The 24,591-nt window shown below is 34.5% G+C and overlaps 2 protein-coding genes across 2 annotated transcripts in view; both read left to right on the top strand.

Moving 5' to 3' along the window:
- Positions 1–13,413, top strand: LOC113235464 (post-GPI attachment to proteins factor 2-like). The gene is made up of 6 exons (XM_026471160.1): positions 1–152; positions 980–1,111; positions 5,732–5,893; positions 11,164–11,269; positions 12,355–12,561; positions 13,157–13,413. The coding sequence occupies exons 1-6, from the start codon at positions 33–35 to the stop codon at positions 13,285–13,287; spliced, it is 858 nt and encodes a 285-aa protein (XP_026326945.1). The 5' UTR covers positions 1–32; the 3' UTR covers positions 13,288–13,413.
- A 6,493-nt stretch (positions 13,414–19,906) lies between these two features.
- LOC113235508 (transcriptional enhancer factor TEF-1) overlaps positions 19,907–24,591 on the top strand; it is a 106,209-nt gene continuing 101,524 nt past the window's right edge. Inside the window, exon 1 of the mRNA XM_026471243.1 lies at positions 19,907–20,011. The gene's annotated coding sequence lies outside the window, so the exon portion shown is untranslated. The remainder of the gene's footprint in view (positions 20,012–24,591) is intronic.

Raw genomic sequence — 24,591 nt, forward strand, 5'->3', positions numbered from 1 at the left:
ATTGTGTTGTTTAAAGTACAGAGAGAAAGAAAATGGTAACGCTGGAAAATAACAAAGAAGTACAGTCGCCTCCAAAATTGGACAAGCACGGCGAGAATCGAGCAAACGATTTGTGCAATGTAATTAGGACTGTAAAAATACTCGAATATAAGGTGTGTATGTGTAACTTGCCCACAAGCTAGCAAACATTTAACAACATTTAAGTGATATAATATGAATTATCTAGGTACATTCTGTTTTCTTGCGTATAATATTTCTTTAGCTCAGCTGCTACGTCAGACGAGTTCCGAAAACAAATTTTATTTACTAATGTTAAACCTACTTTTAATGTGGTTACCGTTTACAATTAGATATTTCCATAAACCAACTGACACTTAAATAAGTAGGTAGGAAAACAAAAATCTGAAACCTGTTTGCATAAAATTAATTCCGTTGCAAAAAACCTATATTTCGTATATCAAGTACATTGAATTTAGTCTGTGCATATACATGCATAAATTACAAAATTAAATGAGTGGTTAAACAAAACATATTCGACGGAATAGTCGTACCTACTTCTTAAGTAACAGGGTCGTTTACAAAATAGTTCCTTTTGTGACTTATTACTAAAGTTTATTCATAAAAATGCTAAATTTTATTGTGAACAGGACATCATCACATCAAGCGTTTCATTGGTTAAAATGATTACACGGCAACATTGATGTAGTCTACGATTTGTCAATTTGACCTGGTAGACACGTCTCAGATATTTTTAAACCATCTTCCTGATGAATTAGATGCTTTTGGGATAGAGTGCTATTCTAGAATATCATCGATACGTACACATATTATGAAATGTAGAAGACATGTCTTAAACTTTAAATTCATGGCTTTTTATAGATTTTCTTCTTACAGTAACTATGATTTTAGTAGGAACTTTGCAATAGTATGTTCCTAGTGTCATAATATCGTTCATCATATGTACATTTTATATTTACAGGGTGTATTATGGACGTGTGGTCTTCGGGAGATATGTCTGACTGCCCTCTGGCTTCCATTAGGTGCTTTAATATTTTGTTACGTCACAGCCTCTATGTTCCAAGCAGATGATATTCATGAAACACATTGTAGGGTAAGTTTTATTATAAGTCCATTTGCATTTAGAACTCAATAAGAATCACGTAAAATTCACTAGAAAATTCAAAGCCACGAATCATGTTACTTTAATCACACTGTTAAGATTATTCCCAATTGCATTGCACAGACTATAGTTACTTTGGAAACCGGTGGCGTTATTATTGATCTTTGACTTGGTGTGCATTTAGCTCTTTAAACTTCCACAGCCCTGTGCATGTGGAAATGTAACCAAAGTTTGCTTTTCTTTCCATCTAAACAGTACTCTCTTCAATTAGCACTTGCTCTACTTGCTCATAAAAAATACATAACAATCCATTAATATATTTTTAACCGACTCCAAAAAAGGAGGAGATTCTCAATTCGACTGTATGTTTTTTATAATAATATTAATAAGATAACTCCGGTATTTGTGAACCGATTTTCATGATTTTTTTTGTTGGAAAGAGGGTACCTTCATAGTACCTTCATCTCTAAGGGTGGCTGTTCGTGTATGAAGATTCATTTTTATAAATAGGCCTACATTTTGTTATAAGAAACAATAATTTTAATGGTTGATTTGGCTATTCTCCAATTCAAGGAGTTTTTCTCTCAATTGACTTTGAGTAGTGAGAACCGATTTCTATTACCTCAAGTGTCAAGTCCCGTATAGTGACGAACTAGGGGAGGAATCCGGGTTTGCGCACTTTCCGGTAACCGATTTCAATCAAACTTATTATTACATGTAACTTATTGCATGTAATTCCACGTACTTTTGAGGTCTGGTTTTTTAGTACTCTGTACTGAGATGATTACAATATCAAGCGACGGAATGAACAAATCGTGCACCTGGTGGCAAGCTGTCACGCCTGTCCATAACAGTTGCAGTGCCACTCAGAGCTTTAAATCGCAAAGATCTGAAAGGCACTGCCGTTGCGCCCGTCACCGTGAGACATAAGTGGATATGTGTCTGTAATTTCACCAGTACCTTCAAAACCTGAACGTAGTAATCTGAGCATTACTGCTTGGCGGCAGAAATAGGCAAGGTGGCAGTACTTGCCTGGACGAACTCTTTAAACGTACTTTATTAACTTCGAACTCTTAGAACGACGAACGAACAAGGAGCTCTACTACTACTAATTATACTATTATAATACATTTAGAAGAATGTAAACAAATTAGATTCTTCTTACTTCTCCTTCCTCTTCATTTAACAATAGGTACAGGTTATTTGAAAAATACTAACAACCTTGCAGGACTTTATTACTAACATCATAAACAGCAACGTTTGTCCCATTACTTTTTAGAAAACATAATAAGTTTATCGATAGTAAGCTTTTATGTCTTTGTTGTACTATTATGACACTTTTTAGATACGTATATGGTAGCAAGATAGTAAGTTCAAACGTGTAAATGTCCGCCCTGACGACCCCCATCCCTGCTCCTGCGTTTTGCACTAGTATTTATTCGCTAGAGTTATCACCGTTTAGTGCGATATACTTAAATACGTTTGTTTTTGTGCGAAAGTAAAATCTGATCAATAATTAAAAGTCAGTTTAGTAATATGGTCTAGTGAGGTTGTTTTTTGTATAACCCATATCGTGTACAAGTTTTTTTTCTCTAAAGACATTTGTTTCAATAATTAACAATGATTATTAGCTAAATTATGGTCTGTTCAAATCAATACAAAAGTCTAATGTAGTTTCAACGGGCGAAGCAGATCGCGGGCTTATTAAAAAAGATTTTGTTATTAACACGAAACCATGAAACGAACAACGTTTGTTTATAAGTTTCGGAAATTCGAAATATACAGAATAATGTTACCGTTTTTTTAAAAGTCGTCAAATGAAAGTTCTTCTATTTTTGGATAAGAATTAAGAAAAAAGCGACTGTTTTCTGCATCTTGCGTCTTAATACCTATGTAATTTTTCTTGTAAAGAAATTCGGTATAATCGCTTACTACGATATTAACTAGAAGAAGAAGAAGCTGGTAATCCAATAAGGAACCAGTCTGTGAGAGTGCCTATTCAGTAGGATTGTAATGTAACCAGGAGAGTAGTAGTAGCCTCCGCAGCCTTCGCAGTCTCTTACTTAGTAAGTTTAAAGTTCAAAGTTCAAAAGGGTTAAGAACTAGTAGTAATAAATCCAGTTTTATAAATATTTATTCCAGTTTTAACAATATTTATGATCTTTAAAATATTTATCGTACAAGAGATTTTTAGTAACTGGTAAACGGATTGAAAAAATAAGAAGAGAAGACGTATTCGCTGCCGCGATCGGGCAGGGAGTGACGGTTGAACGAAACCATCAGAATGCGATGCAAAAGAACTATGGTACAATTCAAAATTTAAATTTAAATACGAGTGGCCAGGAATCGGAGAAAGGCGATAAAAAGGTGGGAAGACGATGTAAGGAGGTCACACCGTCACAAGTCTAATGTCAAACCACTACAGTTAAACAGTCAAATGAACAGACTCGCAGTAATTTTATTAACAAGCGAAAGATTTTCAAGCGATAGATATATATATCTAAGGCATTAATGAACGCCTATCTTCGTAACAAGGTGAAAAGGTTAGGCCACCAAAAAACGTGCAATGCTGAGCTAAATACTAAATGTTATAGATATCTATTTAATGAAGCTGGCCAGAAATGTCCATGTCCGGCGGTTCGAACGGAAACGAAATGCGCAAAAACAACGCTCTTATTGTATGGATATAAGGCATTTTTTACTCTTTTATTTTATAAGTATTATTAAAGATTAACATGAGTAATTGAGACAGAAATGACTAATTTTAAGGTTACTTTTCTATACCTAATTTCGGTGGCAATTTTTATTATTTAAATATTCTAGAATAGTATCATGAAACATTATTTAATATTCGAGTGTAGTAACCCAAAATATTATTTTATATTTTACGATAATATACTCGAATACTTAAATAATAATAAAAATTTACACAAATATATCTGTAAATTTAAAATTATTCAGGTACCTGCGCTACCTGTAACGTTAAACGTTCATATAAATACCTATAAAACATTTTACATCTACTAGTCTACGTGTTAAGGTCGCTACCGTCACGCAGTCGCTATCGACAATTTCATGGATATTTGGCGGTCGCTTTTTCAAATGCAATTTTCAATATTTATCGAAAAACTATAGAATTCAATTCAATCCACAGTAGCTTATTACAGAGGTAATTAATTATCTATTTGGAGCTAATTATTGGATTTGCTCGGCAGTGGGATATTACAGACTAGAAAAAAGTTGTAATCTATTTTTCAGTTGGCTGTAGGTACCATACATTATCGAACGTCACTTTAACGGCCAAACGCGGAGAGTGTAAATGAATTTGGGTTTTCGCCAAAAACGTTCAGCAATTTGCAAAGACTAAAGTTTTCGTCGAACCATCACTTTCTTTACAGAAATAAAATTCCTTTCTACAGAAAAGTTTTCTACTTCAGTTCATAGCGACTAATTTGTACTAATAATTGTAGTGTAGTTGTAGAAGGTTCCTAAAGGATATAATAATATTGATAAAGCGTTGGTTATTTTTAATCTCTGAAGAATTCTGAGGCTTGTTTTGTCTACCTAATTTCGGTAGCAATTAGTTTTAATATTCGAGTATATTATCGTGAAATGTTAAATAACATTTCAGGTTACTGCACTGAAATATTAATTATTAATTCTTCATGATAATATTCAAGAATATTTAAATAATAAAAATTGTCACCGAAATTAGGCAGAAAAAATTAACCTGAAAATTCCTCCCCCTCACAATAATAATTATAGTCAATACACTAAAACGATCACCTAAAATTAAAATCATTTATTAGTTTTATAAAGCAGATTGATTTTTTAACAATAAATTTGTGTTTTATATTGACACTCTTCTCACATAGAAAGATAATGATTTTTGTGTAAAAAGATAAAAATATTATACAGAAACATGCGTAACTTAACGTGTACATTTTGATTCGTAATTCGCAGAGTGCGAAGTTTGTCAAGCAACCCCGAACACACTTCTTAACTATGAATGACTTGAGACCCCAAAGGGCCATCCTTACAAGATTTGTCTCATGAACTATATCTATATCTCGTAGCATATATAAAGCATATTACTTGATGTAGCACATTCTTTGATAACGTTGATAACTTGGTACAGAAATTCGATATTGGACAAAGTTAGCAGTTTTTTAAAGCGAATAATCAGTCATCAAATAAGTCACACTTCAAGCTATACAAATTTTAATATTTTTTTTACTTTTAGCGCCATAGCTTAAATGATATAAGGTAAAATATTCAACACAGATTCTGTCAGATCATATCACACTAACACTTGTCTATTATGTATATTTTATATGCCCCTTACAAGATAACTCAACAATTCTGCATCAACGAAATTCAAAATTTAATATAAAAGCTTATATTTTACTAAGCATATATTTCACTTTGTACTCCCAAGACACTCACGGAAATCCAAAACCCGCAGAAGCCTTTAACATTACTAAGTGGAAAACTCGATATTCGAGAAATCTAAAAAGGGCATTGCCAATAAGTAAAAAGAAGAAGAACTTTTCTGTGGCCCACAGTATATTGATAGCTCTTACAATAATAACAACAAATCTTTGTTTTCAGGTATACAATGTAGTGCCGTCGATAAGCGCGATAACTGGCATTAGCCCACAGAGGTACGTGTGGAGGATATGCATTGCCTTCCACCTCGGGCCACGACTGCTCATAGGCTCTCTGTATTACAACTACCATAAGGAGCGCACTGCGTTTATTAACGAGGAAAAGGTATTGTATGCTTTATAAATATACAGAAATATTTATACCCTTAATTTACTTCTAGATCAATTGACTCGAACAACAATCTAAAATTGCCCTATAGAGGATAAGATCCACTCACCTCGAATTATTTTTATTTATTTAGTTATACTAAGTGTGTCTAAAATACAGTCATTCTGTATCGGCGTTCTATTGAATCTAGTAATATGCCAAAGTCGTGTATCCGGACGAAAAGCAGTTGTGATTTTTTACACAAAAATACAAAAAGCTACCTTAAAACTTTGTGAAAATAAACTGTGTATTATAAAACTATTTGTCAAGTTTTACTGACATCGGTTAACGGAGGGTGGATGAAATCCGATATGAGTAATTTTCAGGTTAGTTTTCTGTACCTAATTTCGGTGGCAATTTTTATTATTTATATAAATATTCTGAAATATTATCACGAAGCATTATTTAATATTCGAATGTAGTAATCTAAAATATTATTTAATATTTCACGACAATGTACTCAAATATATAAATAATAAAAATTGCCACCGAAATTAGATAAATAAAACTAACCTGAAAATATTACTGAAATTTAACCCACAAACCGGATCCATCTCCTAATTTGCCATCCTGGAATGTTTTCTTCGAATTTGAACGGAACTACTGAGGTACGTCCTTTTCGACAAGAAAAATTATTGAAATCAGTTCACAATTGTCAGAGTAATCGCGTAACATACACAAAAAATACAGTCGAATTTAGAACCTCCGCTTTTTTGAGATCGGTTAAAAAGTGATTACATTTTTTCACAATACCCAGTATATTATGAATAAATGTGACGCCCAGACGGGTTTGTTTTGTCACCAAAGCGTCCGACCAAGCTGGGTCAAAGCGTAGGTGGACATCTTTCCCATTATCTTTTCTTAAGAATGTTTTCCTTCATTGTTAAATAAACAGCTGTATCAATGTCGCTCTAATAGATTTTCGTCCATTTACGACCTATTGTTTTTAAATATAGAGTCGTTATTAGATACTTTTGTATTCGAAAACAAGTCATCAATAATAAAATCATGAATTTTTGGGACATAGATTTAAAATAATTGTGTACTGGCTGCCATTTCCATCATTTGTAATTACATCTATGTGGCAAGTTTTATTGAAATCGATCAAAGGAAAGTGTAAGTCAAATTCATTAAACTACATTCATTCCCTAACCTTGAAGGTGGAATATTTTCCTCCAACTTGAACGGTCGCACTACTTTCCAACAAAAAGATGAATAATCGAAATCGGTTCACAAATGTCGGAATAGGTAACGGCGTAACCTACACAAAAAAATGCAGTCCAATTGAGAACCTCCTTCTTTTTTGAAGTCGGTTAAAAGTAGCGTAAAGTAATATATAAAATCCAATTGCATATTTTGCTGAAGCCACGTATGGGTTAAGGACTTCACATGTTTTTAGTGACATCGTAACACAGGGTTTCTTTTTTTTTTATAATACTAAGTGACGGGACGAAAAAGTCGTGCACCTGGTGGTAAGTGACACGCCTAAATGCATAATAGAGCTTTAAATCGCAAAAAAGTCACCTTAAGACATAAGTTGATGTCCCATGTGCCTTTACTTTCACCAGAACCCTTCAAAACCGGAACACAGTAATGCTCACATTACTGCTTGGCGGCAGAAGTAAGGTGGCAGTTCTCACTTCCCTGGACGAATTCTTTCGCCCGGAACTCTATTGCTACTAATTGGATACCCAGTTAAATTTGAATGTGCAGTAACCCAGTGCATAGTACTTACAATATTGCGATTAAAATAAATTACAAAGCCCTAAAAAAGGAGAGAAAATAGGTTATTACCCTACTAATGAGGTGTCGTTAGATTCATCTTGATTGTGGGAGTATAAAAAAAATGATCAAAATAGTGAGGGGGTTCAATTTTTTTATCTTTCTAGCTAAATAATTTTGCAATCGGGTTTATGTTTTTTTAAATCATTTTTAGGCTTGTTTTTTTAAACGTCCCATTGCTGGGCGTGGACTCCTCTCGGTTTAGGCCGTAGTCTGCCACGCTGGCCCGATTTGGATTGGGACACACACGTTCACACGTTTCCATGGGTTGTGAACCTCCTTCGACGTACAGGTTTCATCACGATGTTTTCCTTTATCGAAAATTTCATGTTATTTCAAATAAAATTTAATAAATTCCGAAACTTAAAGGTGTGAGCCCGGATTCGAACCCGCGACACCTGCTTGAGAGGCGGTAAGTCAAATTATTAAGTTACCACGACTTCTGTGGATACTCTACATAAACTTACGACGATCATTCTCGGACTATAGAATAGAATAGAATAGAATAGAATCGTTTATTTCATGTTATCAATGTCACAATATTACAATTGGAAATACAATGTCAAGGGATAACTATGATCGTCAGTAACAAAATAATAATAATAATAATGAATATAAAATAAAGTAGTATAACTACTGCTTGTCGAATAAAATAAAATTAAAATTGTTTCAAAAGAAACTCATCGACACTGTACAATTCAATATCCAATAAAAGGATTTTTAGTCGGGGATTTTTAATTGTTCACTATCTAATTTTCGTGGCAATTTTTATTATTTAAGTATTCGATTTTTCTATATTGCAATACTATGTAATATTCGAGTACTGTATCATGAATTATTATTTAATAATTACACAATAACATGCCTGAAAATTTATATAATAAAAATTTACACGGAAATTAGCTACCTACCTGTAGTCCGAGAAAGACCGAAGAATATATTGATGTTGTAAACGCAACAGCTAAGTGAATTCTTATGGACCAAAATCCCTTGCACTTTGTAACCGACTTCCACAAAACATGGTGAGCTAGATTAATAACCTAATTCATTTGTATTCATACAGTAGCCCGTCCCAATAAAAGTCGTGTTACGTAATCACTGTTGGGTCCTCCCATCCACGTGAAATATAATCCTGAACCTGAAAACTGAAAGCTATATATATCTGAAGAATTGACCTGTTTCGATTAGTACTTTCAACAGTAAGTTTTTTGTTTGTTGTTTTCAAACATTTTTCTGCTTTTGGGGATGTCGTTAAACTTACATTATGTTGTAAAAGTTCTAACCACCCTTTTGCGGTGGTACCTTTCTACACAGTATAACCTAGCTTTCAGAAAGCTGGTCCCGTTTCTTCGACACCATTGATTCCTCATAACATCATTTCAGTCTGAGTGTGTTTGAAACAACCTTACATTATCTTTTAATGTACAGGATCAAGGGCATGTTAATCTTCACACTTACGATTTAAATTCAAGTCTATGCCGCATGCGATAAGAACGGTCAAAGTGTTACATTAAATGTAAATGTGTACATTAAGTCAAAGTGTCAAAGTAGATATGCTCATGACTGCTCAAGATGACTTATTACTAGATTATCATGGTTTTTTTTATAATTGGTGACTTAAAATTTTTATTAAAAGTAGCATGGGGCTCTATTGACTGTCCGGAATTTCTATCACAAATTATCACTGAGGGACCTCTCTCAGGGTTGTATTCTAAAACTCTATTCAATGCTCAAGTCAGGATTGCACTGGTAACACAAGCACTGGAAATACGAGCCTAATGGCAGGAACTTGAGTATGATATTAAGTGCTTTAAACCATACTCAAATCCTAACTTGAGCATTGAGTAGAGTTCTAGAATACGACCCTAAGTAGCTTAGGAACAATTCACTTTTGGGCACACAAACTGGCTTCAAAAAAGCTCGGAATGCTCAATAGAGCGAAGCAGTACTTCTCTCCATGTCACCGACTTTTGTTATATAAAACACAAGTAGCGCCCCACATGGAGCATTGCTCGCATCGTTGGGCAGGTGCTCACAAATACCAGCTTGATCCACTTGACTCCATCCAACGTAGGGCTGTTCGTATTATCGATGATCCCAAACTCACAGACGTTATGGAGCCCTTTAGCCTACGGAGAGACGTTGGATCTCTATGTGTGTTCTACCGTCTTTGTAACTGGGATTGCTCTGAGGAACTTTTCGAACTGGTGCCACCATCTCGTTTCTACAATCGCACCTCCCGCCAAAGGAGTAGAGTCCATCCCCACATCTTAGATGCCTGGCATTGTAAGACCACGCGGGCATCTCGTTCGTTTCTTCCTCGAACCTGCAAGGCGTGGAATGATCTTCCTCCTGAAGTGTTTCCTTTGCGCTATGACATGGGATTCTTCAAAAAGCGTGTTTATAGAGCTCTCAAAGCCTGGCAACGCATAAGCAGCTCATCTGATGTTGCAAATGTCCATGGGCGACGATGACCACCTCCTATCAAGTGGCTCGACTGCTCGTTTGCCTCCTTCATTACATTAAAAAAAACCGGAACCCGAACGCAGTAATGTTCGCATTACCGCGTTCCGGCAAAAATAGGTAAGGTGGCAGTACTTCTGTGGACGATGTCTTTCGCGAAGAGCTATTGCAACTAAAAATATTAGCATTCTTTATTAGGGTAGTAAAGACATCATGATATTTATTGTAATAAATATGCGATAGAATGATTTGCCATAAAGATTGCGTTAGGCAGGCGCATTGCAGATCACAATTTTTTATATTTTTTTCGGGGAATAATGCCTATCGAGCCGTATCCGAATATACCGTATCTGAATTGTCTCGTCATATACTCATAGAAAGATAACTTAAGGCTTGTCCGATACCAATGTATCGGACAAGCCAGCCACGACACACGTATAATAATTTACCTCTGAGCTATTATTTAGCATAGGTACTTCTTTAACTTTCGGACATAATAACATACTTGAATGGAATATAGATAAACACGACCGACAGACGAAACCGAGGACAGCTTCAAACAGGTGGAAAAGTAAAAAGAACCTCCCCGACTGAACCTAATCATGTATTGCATCCAGCGGTGGCGACGACGTTATTATACGTATCACGTCTTCACAAGTGAAAGCCAATGTCACCCTGAGGATCGAACGGCTGGGATTCCGCCACAATGTGAACTTTTACTCTTTTGTGACGAGAGTAGGTACAAACTGAAAATCTGTCGACCTTCAAGGAGGCTTTTGAGCGAAAGATGTCAAGTACTGACGTTTTCGAGACCGGATACCGGGCACCTGCGTTGCGTGACATTTCGCAATCCATACGTGTAAATAATTATGTTTAATTATGTTTTCTTATTGTCATCATGTATGTTAATCTATAAAGTGTGTTTACTGATTACAAATAAATAAAAAAATATATTAAGACAAACTGTTGTTGCTTCGTTCCAGGCTCGAGTATTAGCTACGAAGTTAGGGAATGCCTGCTACTGGCTCAATTTCGTAGAAGTATTTGCACTCACCGGAGTCACTTACGTATCTAATAGAGAAAACTATTGTAAGTAATTGCTTTCACAATTTAGTTTTAAGTACTATGCTTTTGGTAATAAAATAACTAATATTTGAAAAAATAAAATAATGCAAAACCGTGTACTCCAAAAAATCAATAGAGTATTTCGTTTTGTATGATGTCAATCGACGCACTAGTCGTGCGCCTAGTGGTAAGCGACACGCCTATCCATGACAGTTGCAGTGTTACTCAGAGCTTTAAATCGCAAAGATCTGTAGGGTACTGCCACTGCGCCCGTCACCCTGAAACATAAGTTGACAAGTCCAATGCACCTGCACCCGGAAAACCGGAACACAGTAATGCTCTCATTACTGCTTGACACCAGGTATAAGTAAGGTGGCAGTATTTCCCTGGATGAACTCTTTCACAAGGAGCTCTAATGTTCCTAAAATAAATTACTAACAATTCCTAAATTGCGAAAACTTGCCTTAATCGAAGTTTAATATTATGGTGAAACAAAAACTTTACACTATAGGTGAACTTCTGCGTACTTGGCTATATGGCTCGTCCGATGTTTGAAATAAATATCGTAAATGATAAATGTGTGCAAATGTTTATTTACAAAGACCAACCATTGGAATCTGAGGGGAATTTGCCTTACGAATGAGTAGGAGAGTATAAATCAATATGAAAATTTCAAACGTAAGAGAGTTTACGCAGTACGTCTCATTCATATCAGTTCCCAATCCGAGAAATTACGGTCCAAAATGTTACAGGGATCATTTTATCTCTAAGTTTACCAAGCGATATTCGTATATTCTCGGTTTCGAATAGGACTTAGTGCACAAACGACATCTGAAATGTGTCAGAGTTTTCTAGATTTGTATAGTTTCGGATCCGGAACGAATAAGAATATATGAATCGGATGCCGTGCGCCAACGCACTCATGCTTACCTTTCAAATAAAGATTACTTGATTTTGACTAACAATACAGTTATAAAATGTTTAAAACAAAATTAATCGCACTGTATGCATGCTACTTTATATACACACCTTCTTTACGTAAATTAAATATCTAATACTTATACCCTTTTGGGGCACGTTTGTAAAAAACTATTTGTTTCATTTTCCAGTCGTACACGAGAAGATATTCATAGTGTTCATGATAGCCGCTCTCCTCCACATGCTGTGTCGAGCGAAGGTTGGCTGCGTGGCCAGTGACGTTGTAGAACCAGTGAGGACCAACAAACTTGTATGGATATTGTTCTATGTAGCCATCACTGCTACAGTGGGCCTTATTATCCACTTCTTAAGGCATCGACTTTTGTGTCGTCCTTTAGGTAAGAGTTATTTTTTATGGTATGAAGTGACGTGACGAGTTCGACAAGTTTGTCGTGCGTCTCATGGTAAACGACACGCCTGTCCACAGCAGTTGCAATACTTTAGATCGATTTACATCGCAAGATCTGAAGGGCACTGCCACTGCGTCCTTCGCCTTGAGACATATGTCGAAACGTCCCATATGCCTGTAATTTCACTAGCACCCTTACCCTTCAATACTGGAACGCAGTAGCCGCCAAGCATTAATGTGAGCATTACTGCTTGGCGGCAGAAATAGGTAAGGTAGCAGTACTTCCCTGGACAAACTCTTTCCGAATAACTCTACTACCAAAAAGTACAATTATAGTGTAATTTGGTACTAGTAACGATTGCGTAACAGATTTTCTAATGTTCCTTAAAAGAAACCTGATTTTAAAAGAAACCTAGATATGTTACCCTTGACGAGGCCTTAATACCGATGCACTTCGAATGACCAACAAAGATAATGATGTGTAATATCACCCCACATTACGTTCTACAGCTTATAGAATTCGTCCGTAGTATGACGAGAAAAGATGGGTTTAGTATCTCATAGAAAATTTTTCAACATTCCAGCTTTCACCTGGTTCTCAGTGTGCGAGTACATCTTAGCAACCGCCAACATGGCGTTCCATGCCATCGTGGTCCGGGACCTACCCTTGCACCAGCTCCAAGTGGTCTGCCCAACGCGTAACAAAACCGAATAGCATTGTAACAGTCGTAGATTAGTTTCAATGCGTTGTAGGTAGGGATTTTATTGGTTTTTATTTATTACTTTTCATTCAACATATACTTTAAATGAAATTCCAAACAGCGTAAAAGGCACCAAATTCAACATCAGGGTTTATGTTCTGTAATGGTTTGGAAGTCTGTCTACAAACTGTTACAATATTGGTTATGGACTAGAACCGGAGCCAATAAATTAAGAAAATATATTGTCTTTGGGTGGCCGGAATGGAGGCAAAAGTCGAGGATAATTTGTCCTGTAATAAAATATAAAAATAAAGTCAATGTACGTTTGGCATTATACATAGGTTGCATGTTTTACCTAGGGCTGGACATTCGTATCTGTGTTTTTGCAATATTTTTTTAATATGTATGTTGGATTTCAAAATTTTCATTTATGTTAATTATACATAGAATAAACACGTACATTGATCGTATTTTTATATTTTATTACGGGACAAATTAGCCTCCACTTTTGCCTCCATTACGGCCACCCAAAGACAATATATTTTCTAGTTTATTGGCTCCGGTTCTGGTGTATAACCAATTGTAACACAAATAATAGCCTTGACGTAAATTTTACTAAAGTCTCGTAGAGACAGCACTTCAAGCCTTTGTTTAAATATCGCCTTAAGAGCAACAAACAAGATCTGTCAATGTGTAGCACGATATGCTGCCGTCCGTACATATTTTGACCAAATTACGTTAAAATGTCCTGTACTATGATCAAGACTAAAATACTGAACTTTAATTGGGCGAACTATCCAATAACTGTATAAATAGTTATGTTAAACAATTTTTTTTTTATTATTGGGATCAATAAACCGTTACACGTTACCAATATCCCGTTACCCACAGATTGTGTAAACAGTTTATGGATTTCAGTAAATACTACTGCACTCCTAATTCAGTGATGTCATTACCAATAAATAACTCCAACTCTAAATCAAGAATATATATCGTCGAGGATAGTGCAAATACGCGTAACTAGCATTTAATTATGACTCTCCATTTCGGTAATTTAGTGGCCAAATGAAATACGCGTAAATGTCGTGGAAAACAAATTAGCATGATTTACGAGAATCTATTGTTATCAGTCCGTAGACAACATAAATTAATGCGTACTATCATTGACTTACAATTATATGGACGTCGGGTCCGCGCTAAAAAGTGTCCGAACTTATAGGGCGTTAAAATCGTATACAGAGCGTCATTTACGCTTTAGTCTTCGTTTGTTCGACTGACAGCGAAGCAAGCAAAATTCGACAGTACTGCGATGACATTACAATTTAAATTCAACGTTTTAGCTTTTTCATATTCCTTTACATGTCACTACGTTTAAATAGGTTGACTTGGGACATTTTTTTCGTGGTTTTTGTATTAGACCCGTCGTCCATTTATTTGTAAGTCAATGCGTACTATGCAAAAATTCAAATAACAAATAACGTTAAATCCTTCTCCTGTGAAATTTGGTTTCGTGCAGATACGCGCATTTTACCAACACTACATACGCGGATTTGCACGATCCCTGACGATATAGTAATGTAATTATGGTTGTATGTACAGGGCCCTCTTATGTCTATTGACATCAATCGGTGAGAGCATTTACAACAAATAATATTTTATTTGACGAACATGCGAAAAGGAAATCTCTTCCAACTCAAAAATACCAAGAATGTGGTAGCCATTTGTACAGAAACGTGATTATAAAACTATTATTACAAAACCTATAAACAATAGAAAAATAGGTACATCAAACAGAATTAGCTCTTGTAGCTTAGTCACCGTGTACGACATAACCCTCTCACCTCGATAAAAAGCTTGGACAATTGCTTCCAAAGAAATCACTTCCACAAAATCCATTCGTAATCAAAAGCCTGACTCAGCTATAAAAATGTATGAAGGTCAGACTACCTACATATATAGTTATATAGAATAGAAAAAGAAAACATTTCTACGTATTCAGCATAAAGTTTATTTTGTCACAAAAAAAATACTTTTCGCTCAAAATTTGTGGCGTAGTTATAAAGACGTCAACATCGATAGAGTTTATTTGCTACATAATTAAATAAGAGCAATACTTTCAAGAATACGATTTTGAATAAGAAACTAGATTTTATCAGATTTTGTCCTTATTATATCAAGAAAAATCTGAAATTAAACTAGTAAACCACCACAGATTTAATAATCAAGAAATCTTAATAAAAAACTAATATCCGGACAACAGATCTAGAAACCAAACAAAGGAAAAAAATAATAAATAAGATAACTTAAAAATTTGGTGCCCAAAAACCTTGCTGCCTTCGTCAATCCCTATACAGAGGATGCCCGTTCGGTCCGTCAATTCGGCGTGTTAAGCAGCAATAAATTGCACGCATTTTTGTTTCTACATATAATATAAATTCCTTATCTGAATTCAGGAAGTCATTCCTTTCGAGACTTACCGTAGTCGAGAAAAAATCTTATTCACGACAGATTCCTATTCTCATAAATATAACGCGTAGGTATTTCTTTACAAATTATCAAATACCTACCGCTGTCATTAAAAGGTGCAAAATATAGTTATAAAAACGACTACCGTAGATACGTTACAAACTAGTAAATAAAACACACATTAAATTAGCAGCTTTAAGTAACAAGTGCTTTCCAATGCCTATTTTAATAAGTTAGCCATAATGAAATTTTTATAGAAGAGCCGTAGATAATATTTAGATACCTACCTAAATGTAAACTTCATTTTAAGTTAACGTCTCGTTTAAGATGTAGAAAATACTAGATGTACTTAAGTGCAATTGTAAGTTCTCTAACCAAGAAGATGAAGATTGAATTAAGTAAATAATGAACTGGAATGAAAGGTAATGTACAGTTTGGGAAAGATTTGCAAATACTGCTACAATTCGCATCTTAACCAATAAATGTGTCTGTGTAAAAATACAATTTCAGTATTCGACACAATTCGTATTCCCTAATTAAAATTACATTTGGATATTTTTGCTTACGTAAAGGAAGTTATGACTTCCTAACGATTGCCATTATACTGAGAAAAACAATTATTTTACAAAAAAAATACTTTGGAAAAAATACAACTAAAATTTCAACGACGAATATTTCTTACAAACTAACATCGTCAACAATATTTTATGTTTTAGCGAAACTATGTAAATATTTGAGCGCAATAAAATTATGCGTTTTCTTTAAGAAATGAAACTATTTTCTCGGACCTTTATTTACAACGTTACCTACGTTTCGGGCCCTTTACAGGCCCCATGGTCATGGCTGACTAAGATGTGGTATGACCATGGGACCTGTAAAGGGCCCGAAACGTTGGTTTATTTGAAAAACAAATACACGCGATTTAGATCCGAAAAAATAGTTTCATTTCCTATGCGTAACAATCGCGACATCCTAAGAAATCGTTTTTGTAAAGTTATTTAAGTAATTTCGTGTAAAAATTCCAAATACTTGGTTTTCGTCGTATAATGACGACGTTACCTTGATTCTTATAGCTTTACTTAAAGTAAAAATAAATAAAAATCTTGATAAAGGACCAAATTTGTTGTCACCAGACATATCCTAATAACTTTAAGTTTATTAAAGTTGTTCTAAAATGGTCGTATAAGAATGTAACAAAAGCTGGTAATACGTGTTATTACTTCATTTAAAGTTAGCATTTTTTTTTAAATTACGGAATATCTAGCGCATGAAAAAGATATGTATAATTTTTTATTATTAATGCAAATGTTCCCGTGCTCACATAATTTGCACAATGTCTGTCGAACAGTTTGCCCTGGGATGAATCACTTTTTTGGTATTTTTGGCGAAAAATATCATTCATAAAAATCTACATGAACAATACTTGCGATGCATCATAGTAAAAAAAGAAGGAATAATGAAATCAATAATTAATAATGAAATAAAGTTATCAAAATGAGTCGATCGAGCCAAGTTTATAGACTATGGAGTACTTTCAGTACCCTTAAATGGAGTAACTTTTGACATTTTCGTCTAATTATCAACAACGATTCAGACACTGCTCATTTTATATGAGGACACAACTCATGTCATATTTAACGGGCGACAGCCAATGACATCGATTTTCAAAGCAAGAGACGCCTTTACGTAGTACCTCAGTTTGTTTTTTTTTTATGATGGCAAGTGATCTAAGGGGCACTCCCACTGCGCCCGTCACCCTGAGACACAAGTTGATAAGTCCCATAGTGTTCACATTACTGCTTGGCGGCAGTAATAAATAACGTGGAAATATAACAATTATACTTCCCCGGAAAAACTCTTTCACAAGTAGAGGCACTTGCGCATTTAAGGGTACTTACATAAAAACTGAGTACATATTTATAACTAGATTTATCGAAAACAATATTCTACAAAACGACACCAATCATTAGCAACTAAGCGTAGTGTGCAAAATATTGTATGAATAATTGATAGTAAGAACAAAACACAGCATTATGAAACAGAATGACGATACTTACAAAATGTATCTAATTCGAAAAAGTGATGTTCGGTATTGATATTTTGTTAAAATGGACTTAACAACGTACAAAATTGTAAGTAAACTTAGAAGTAGGTATATAATAGATAACATGCATTATAATGAGTTCGCACAAGTTGTATGCACTATACATTGGTACTTATCTACCTACATACGTTTTTTTAATAAATAACACATTGTTTATTCATTAAATACGTACTTAGTTATATATAATTAGTTCAGTATTTATTAAAATAATATAAAAGTTTTGCTTATTTAATATCTACGTAATTATAATACACGAAAAACGCAAAATTTTGTTTCAGGTGGTATGCTATGGTCCTGTATATTTATGGGTAATTGTTTGGTTACTGTTCTCTAGTTGGCAATTTTTAGTATATATATATTCTAGAATATTATCATGAACTATTGTTTTATATATTCGATTTATTTCGATTAATAAAAATTGCTACGGAAATTAAGTAGAGAAAACTAACTCGAAAATTGCCCATTTACAAAAAAAATTGGATGAAAGTGATGTTATTCCTTTTTAGATTAAAATACTAAGAAGGTATGATCGAATGTCCACTGTGCTCAGTGGAGTGGTGAACAAAACATAGAAAGATATATAGGTAATAGGTAATGTTATAAGTTAATAGATATTCAATTTTTATATTTCTACAAATGTAAAACTTGAAACGGTAATGTTTGGACAAAAAAATATGCAAAGCTTTGGTGAAACACACAGTGCCATGACATACTACCTTACTTTACATTGTTCACGGTTGAATTTTAAATCAGCGTAAGTAACATTTTGTCGGTGATAACATTTGTTAATCTTAGTAAGACATATGAAAAGTCATTAACATTAAATTATTCTACACTCCGGGACACAACAGTCGAACCACCTTGCATTTTTATTCTTAGAGATTCTTATTTTATCCAAGATATTGTCATCATCGAAGAAAAAGTTTTGCCCGGTTTTACAAATACAAATTTCCAATAAGAACGTGAAATTGATTTATATACCAGTTTCCAAATTGCGGAATAGTTTTTGATCAAGCAAACATTGTTTAAGCTCTGAGCTTCTAATACTGAAAATACATGGTGCCTCGAATTAAGCCTTTATTCTCATAAGGACAGATTCTCAATAGGACGGATTCTCAAGAAGACGGATTCTCATGAAGACAAATTCTCAAAAAACCGGAAAGTGTACAGGTGCACGCAAAAGTATTTGAAATACGCCTCGGTAACATAAGTTTAACGTATGTCTGCATGTTCCTTGCGCGTTGGTTACTTTTTGTATGGGCCTTTAAATAGTACTTTTTTTTGTCGTCGTGGCGATAATTGAGGATGCCTATCATTGAGGGATGCCTATTTCTAGCGTCTGGGTGTGTATTGTTTCAGGTTCTAAGTTAAACGATATAATTGCACAATTTGGGAAGTCGTGTGTTTTTAGTGCATAATTATCATTTCTGTATTTAATTAAGTGTTAAAATGAAATAGTTAGATTGTTGTTATTATTATTCTTATATCAGTGATTATATCGGTTGTAAAATACAATTAATTGTTCTCCTATAATGTATTTCTTGGATTGACAACTTAAATTGAAAAATATTTTTGTGAAAAAGTACAATAAAAACTAAAAACTAATATAATTTCGTCGTTTTGTTCAACAAATTTGAGTACTTAATAATGAAATAAAGTGATCATTGCCCATATAGTTATTTTATTCTTCGGAATCTTAGTAAAAAACGTGTAACATTCTACAGCACACGTATTTAGTAACAAAAATTAGCGCCATCTAAAATCTTAATAGTGAATACGTAAAATGACGATAGATGGCGCCACCAGTCTGGCTTGATAGAAATAGAAAACATTCGCTCTCTGTCGTACGTTTCCAAGATGGCGGCACACGCAAGCTAGGCAGGTAGCAAATATGAGAGTGTGAGTGTATACGTGCACAAAATTTCACGTTTGACCACTCTGGACACGCACACGAATAAACAAAACCGGGCGTGCGCGGGGCAAGGGGAGTAACGTCCGTGAAGTTGTGTCAGCTTATGCGCAAACGAGGTGCGCATTCGTCGCGTGCGTTGTCGGGATTCTTTGTGCCATTCTTCGCATACCAATAAGAGTATATTCTTTAAATTTACTACTAAATTAACATTAAATCAAAATTCGCCCCTTCACCTCATCTTCAAACATCGCAATAGGTAAGTGAAAATAATTTTTTGAGTGATTTTCATACAATTAACTCGAGATTTCGGTGATTTTTGTTCGGGAATGTCAACAATGCGATCGCGATCCTGCAATATTTTACATAGTTGTCGCGTTTGCTTCGCTTCGACTTCCGGTCGTTCGGGTGTCGGCATTTCGCGATGTAAACATTATCTAGTTTTAGATTTTGACCGCGTTTAGGTAAAATGTTGGGAATGAAGTGTGCTCAAGGTGCTTTTGTGTTGTTGATTTCGCCCGAGTGTGCTTACTGGGATGGCGCAATTTTCGAAAGACGCGGTATGGTATCGTTCGCTCGCGATACACTTCAGTCGCGTTGGTGGGTGCATGCGATTTGACGTATTCTGCGCGTGGTGATGTCACTTGTCAGCTTATTTTATGAAATGTCAAGCGGTTTTCATGTAACGTGCGAGTGAATGGTAAACAAATTGACAGTGAAATTGATATTGATGCAGTGAATTTTAACAAGTGACATGGACTGTTATTATTCGAAATTTTATCCAAGGCGTAAGTATTTATTTACTTCAATTTGTCAAACAAAACAAACAACCAAATAGTTTAAATAACTTACGGGCATTATTTCTGGCGTTTTCGCGGGTATTAAATAATTTTCGCTATAAACATTTCATTGATATTTCAAAAATTACTTGATAGTTTATGCAATTAAAAATATATTTCGAGAAAATTGTTTGCTTTTATGGCTTTTAATATTAATTTTTAAATTTCGATTGCAAATGACGTTGAAATAGTGACTACGAAAATAAAATTTTACTATAGTAACTTGAAAAAATGTACATAAAAAAATATTTTTAGATATTGTAGCATTTGAAAACTTACATATAATAAGTGTTTTTTTTAATACGAAAGTATTTAGCATATAGCTTTGTTTGCAGTATACAAATTATTAAAATGAACATTATTATGTAATAACAGTACTTCATAAAAAAATAATAAGCCGTAAATAAATAAAAAAATAGTAATAGTGTAAAATTTTACAGCTGCGTAAGTAAGTACTATACTATTAATTTAAATTTAGTGCATATTTACTTATGTATTTGTTTAATTTATATAAACAAAATTTATTTCAATTTTTGTTATCTATCATCACATCGGTTAGTGCCTAAGTTAATTTTAAAGGAAAGTAGTACGTGTGAGTTTGAGGGGTGGAATTATATATGAGATTCATTGCCTCATAGGCAAATTAAATTATTTTTTATCTGTTCAATAGAAAACATGTGAGGTGGATAAACGTGATGCTATTCAAGATTATAATCAAAATTAAATCTCAATGGGAACGAATAATATATTAAAATAGTGTCACTAGACTTTTAAACTTTAACTGTAAAAACATGTTAAGACGTTCGACATTTAAATTTTACTAACTTAAATTTTCACTTTGTCCGACGGTGTTAAAATTTCAACATCGAAGTTATAATTTAACAATACCAATCATTTGTATTAAGATAATGAATCCAAAGTTATGCACAATATGTTAGATTTCACATATTAAACAATGAATATCCAATGAATGGCTAAAATTTACAAGAGAATTCCGCGGATGAATCAGAAAATGTGGTCCGTTATAATTATGAAAAGGGCTTTGTTGTGTTGTGAATAAAAATCTTATATACCCCCTATGAATGTCACCCCTAACATAATGGTTGTTTATATTTTCCACAACACGTCAATAATACACAATCACGGAAACCCAAGACGCTAACATAAATATTTAATGAACAGGTACACATCGCCGATTGGCGCGAGTTAAATCTTCGTTTCCCGTTGATACCGCGAACTGTGACGTATAGTTTTGTATATCTTGAAACTTCGCTCACAGTATCTGCCGGACTCTCGAACTGGTGCCAAAAGTTATTTTGGTCAATATGGTGATGTTTTTATTGCGCGTCGCGACGCCGCCGGCTGCGAGTTACACGACAAGCAATAAGACGTGTAAACTGCTGACACTTCAGGCCCTCACGCGGCGTCGCACCTAATGGCCGATTCAGAACGATTTATCACGTATTCTGTCTAAGGAAATTGAATTTGGCGACGGCTGCTTTTTCTCAAACCATTATAATCCTTTAATTAAACTCTTCTATTTTATTTGACGTCGACATTCTCACGTGTTATTAGATTTTAAAATGAGTGCACTCATTTATCGTTCTATATCTTCACAATTAAATAAAGGAAATATATTTGCTTAATTTGCATACCCTATTGCATTGTTCAGCAATTTCCGATAAAAGCCTTGTAGATGAATATGAATTTGAACGCCATCAGTGTAATTGAATACGTAAAGTTGCCTACAGAAGTTGCATATTACACAGGCATAATTGGGAGGTAGTCGATACGCGGTCCGGATGCAGTAACCATAGCCCTGCCCATTCGCTTACACGCGGATCATATAACCGAGTTCACAGATAAAACCTCGACTTATAGTTTATTACTGCGTTGTATAATGAAAGTAGATTATTGCAAAGCAGTCAAAACACAATAAAAAAATACGTGACTGTGTAAGCATCAAACGACTTTTCGAATTCATAACGATGTGTCTACCAGGTGCTATAAATAACAATGCGTATCAATTTGAAATTTGTTGCAATAAAACAAACACTAGAACATAAAATGTAATTGAAGATTGTATTTAAAAAAAATTAAAATGTCTGATACGTCTTTTTTAATCTCAATTGTTCGATCATTAAAGTCTTCTTTCAAATGCAATTATTATGTACATTTTCACTCATATTAGTAACAAACCAAAAACGATTAACAACAAAATTGTACTCTATGTATGTAGTATAACTAGCGAGAAAGGTTCGTAATATTGAATGAGTTCCAACCGGTCCCTACCTGCTACATTGACCTGCAAGTTCCCTAATCCCTTAACCGCTTGCCCGACCACGAATTAAACTCCACTCAATGATGTGATTCTTATTTGTTTACTACAGTCGACCGTAGTTTATACTTTTACGGGTAACATGTAGAGACCGTTATCCAATCGTAAAGATTGAAAATTACACTAAGTATTTTCTACAATTGTCTTAGAACAATGTTTTATTTATCGTAAATTGTTTCCAATGTCAGTTTTATTACAAACGTTAAATATAGATAATAAATTAACCTATATAAGAACGTCGGTAAATATCGCTAAGCCTCTTGTGCTATGGTAAATGTACATATTAATTACGTCAATAGAATATTGACTCATTTATTTGTTTTTCCCTTGATTGACGCTATGTTTTATTTCCCGTTTTCATTATGAATGAATTAATGAGTGGATTATCTCCGATCCAACAGGTAAAACATGTATTTATTTTCAAATGCATTTTATATTATTGTACGACGCTTCAAACCGAATATTTATAATTTAATTTAAATGATCATGAAATTATTTAAATTAATAGTTATCCATACTTTTAACTAATTAGCTTAATTATACGACCCATTGACACTAAAAAGACGATTTACGACTATTCGTTATATATTATTGTTTATTTGCCCATTGCATGTGTGATTTTCGTGTAAAAGTGCGTGGTAATTATTTCATTCTAAGATTCGGACTTGTGCTAAGTGTAGAGCTAAATCAAAAAAAGAAAAGCACGAAACCTTACAACAGCTTTTGGTCCACTATCCACAAGCGAGAAAGATAATCGTGACATAAGTCAACGTCTTTATTACTTAACTACAACATTTTATGCTGCTGTATATGTATGTAATGTTACTACATTTCAGCTCTTAGCAGTTAGATTGTCGTCGAGAATAATAGCGTAGCTGAAAAATTTCGCGGTTAAACTGGAGACGTTACTGACTGGCTGGTTGCGACTGTCCAGTAGCCTCGCTCTATTCTCGGACTCCTATTTGTGGATTTCTCTCCCTCGCACTGTCCCGATGAAATCAACCGTACCATCAGAACGATACAGTTTAAAATTAGTCCTAATGACGCACTCCATCCGACCTTCTCGACGAGGGGAGCTAAAAGGACCTACTCCTTACCTCTTATTTATCTTAATTTCGCTCTCCAAAGAAGTGGCAAATGGGGATTATGGTTGTGAAATTCATGTCGTTCGCGCTTTTGTGCGACATCCCCACATATGTTTATGCAAGTAAACAGTTTAAAGTAATAATATCAAGTTGTTTTTGCATTTTGTAAAAGAGATTTCATTCTAGTGATATAAAGTTCATTAGTCACATATGAAACCAGTCCACGGGGAAACCAGTTCTTATTCCCTGATTCATTGGATTGAAATAAAAGTGATCTATGCCAGACTACCTGTATAAACCGCAATTACCGTATCGCAATAACATAGTGTTTATTAAATGCTAATTTCCTGTTAATTACAACCTTATCCACTCGTTTAGGGCATTCTGTTAGCTCTGCAATGTCAATTGTTCGTCTCATGCAAGAGCACGGAAACGTTAAATGATTTATCACTGTAATTATTCTCATCTCCGTCAGCTCGTAATGAAAGGGAACTGAAGCGCTCTTGAATTCATTTCACCATTCTCTAGAAGGTTCACAGGTAATCACTTGCTTTTACGAGCCGATTTCGTCCTATCT

This window comes from Hyposmocoma kahamanoa, unplaced genomic scaffold (assembly GCF_003589595.1).
Source record: "Hyposmocoma kahamanoa isolate Upper Pololo Valley unplaced genomic scaffold, ASM358959v1 87, whole genome shotgun sequence".
NCBI classification, from domain to species: domain Eukaryota; kingdom Metazoa; phylum Arthropoda; class Insecta; order Lepidoptera; family Cosmopterigidae; genus Hyposmocoma; species Hyposmocoma kahamanoa.

What these genes read in the sequence shown, in the direction of transcription:
- LOC113235464 (XM_026471160.1), top strand. Translation starts at nt 33, where the DNA reads ATGGTAACGCTGGAAAATAACAAAGAAGTACAGTCGCCTCCAAAATTG. An exon ending in TAAAAATACTCGAATATAAG is followed by an intron (nt 153 to 979) that starts GTGTGTATGTGT and finishes TTATATTTACAG; the next exon opens with GGTGTATTATGGACGTGTGG. An exon ending in TTCATGAAACACATTGTAGG is followed by an intron (nt 1,112 to 5,731) that starts GTAAGTTTTATT and finishes CTTTGTTTTCAG; the next exon opens with GTATACAATGTAGTGCCGTC.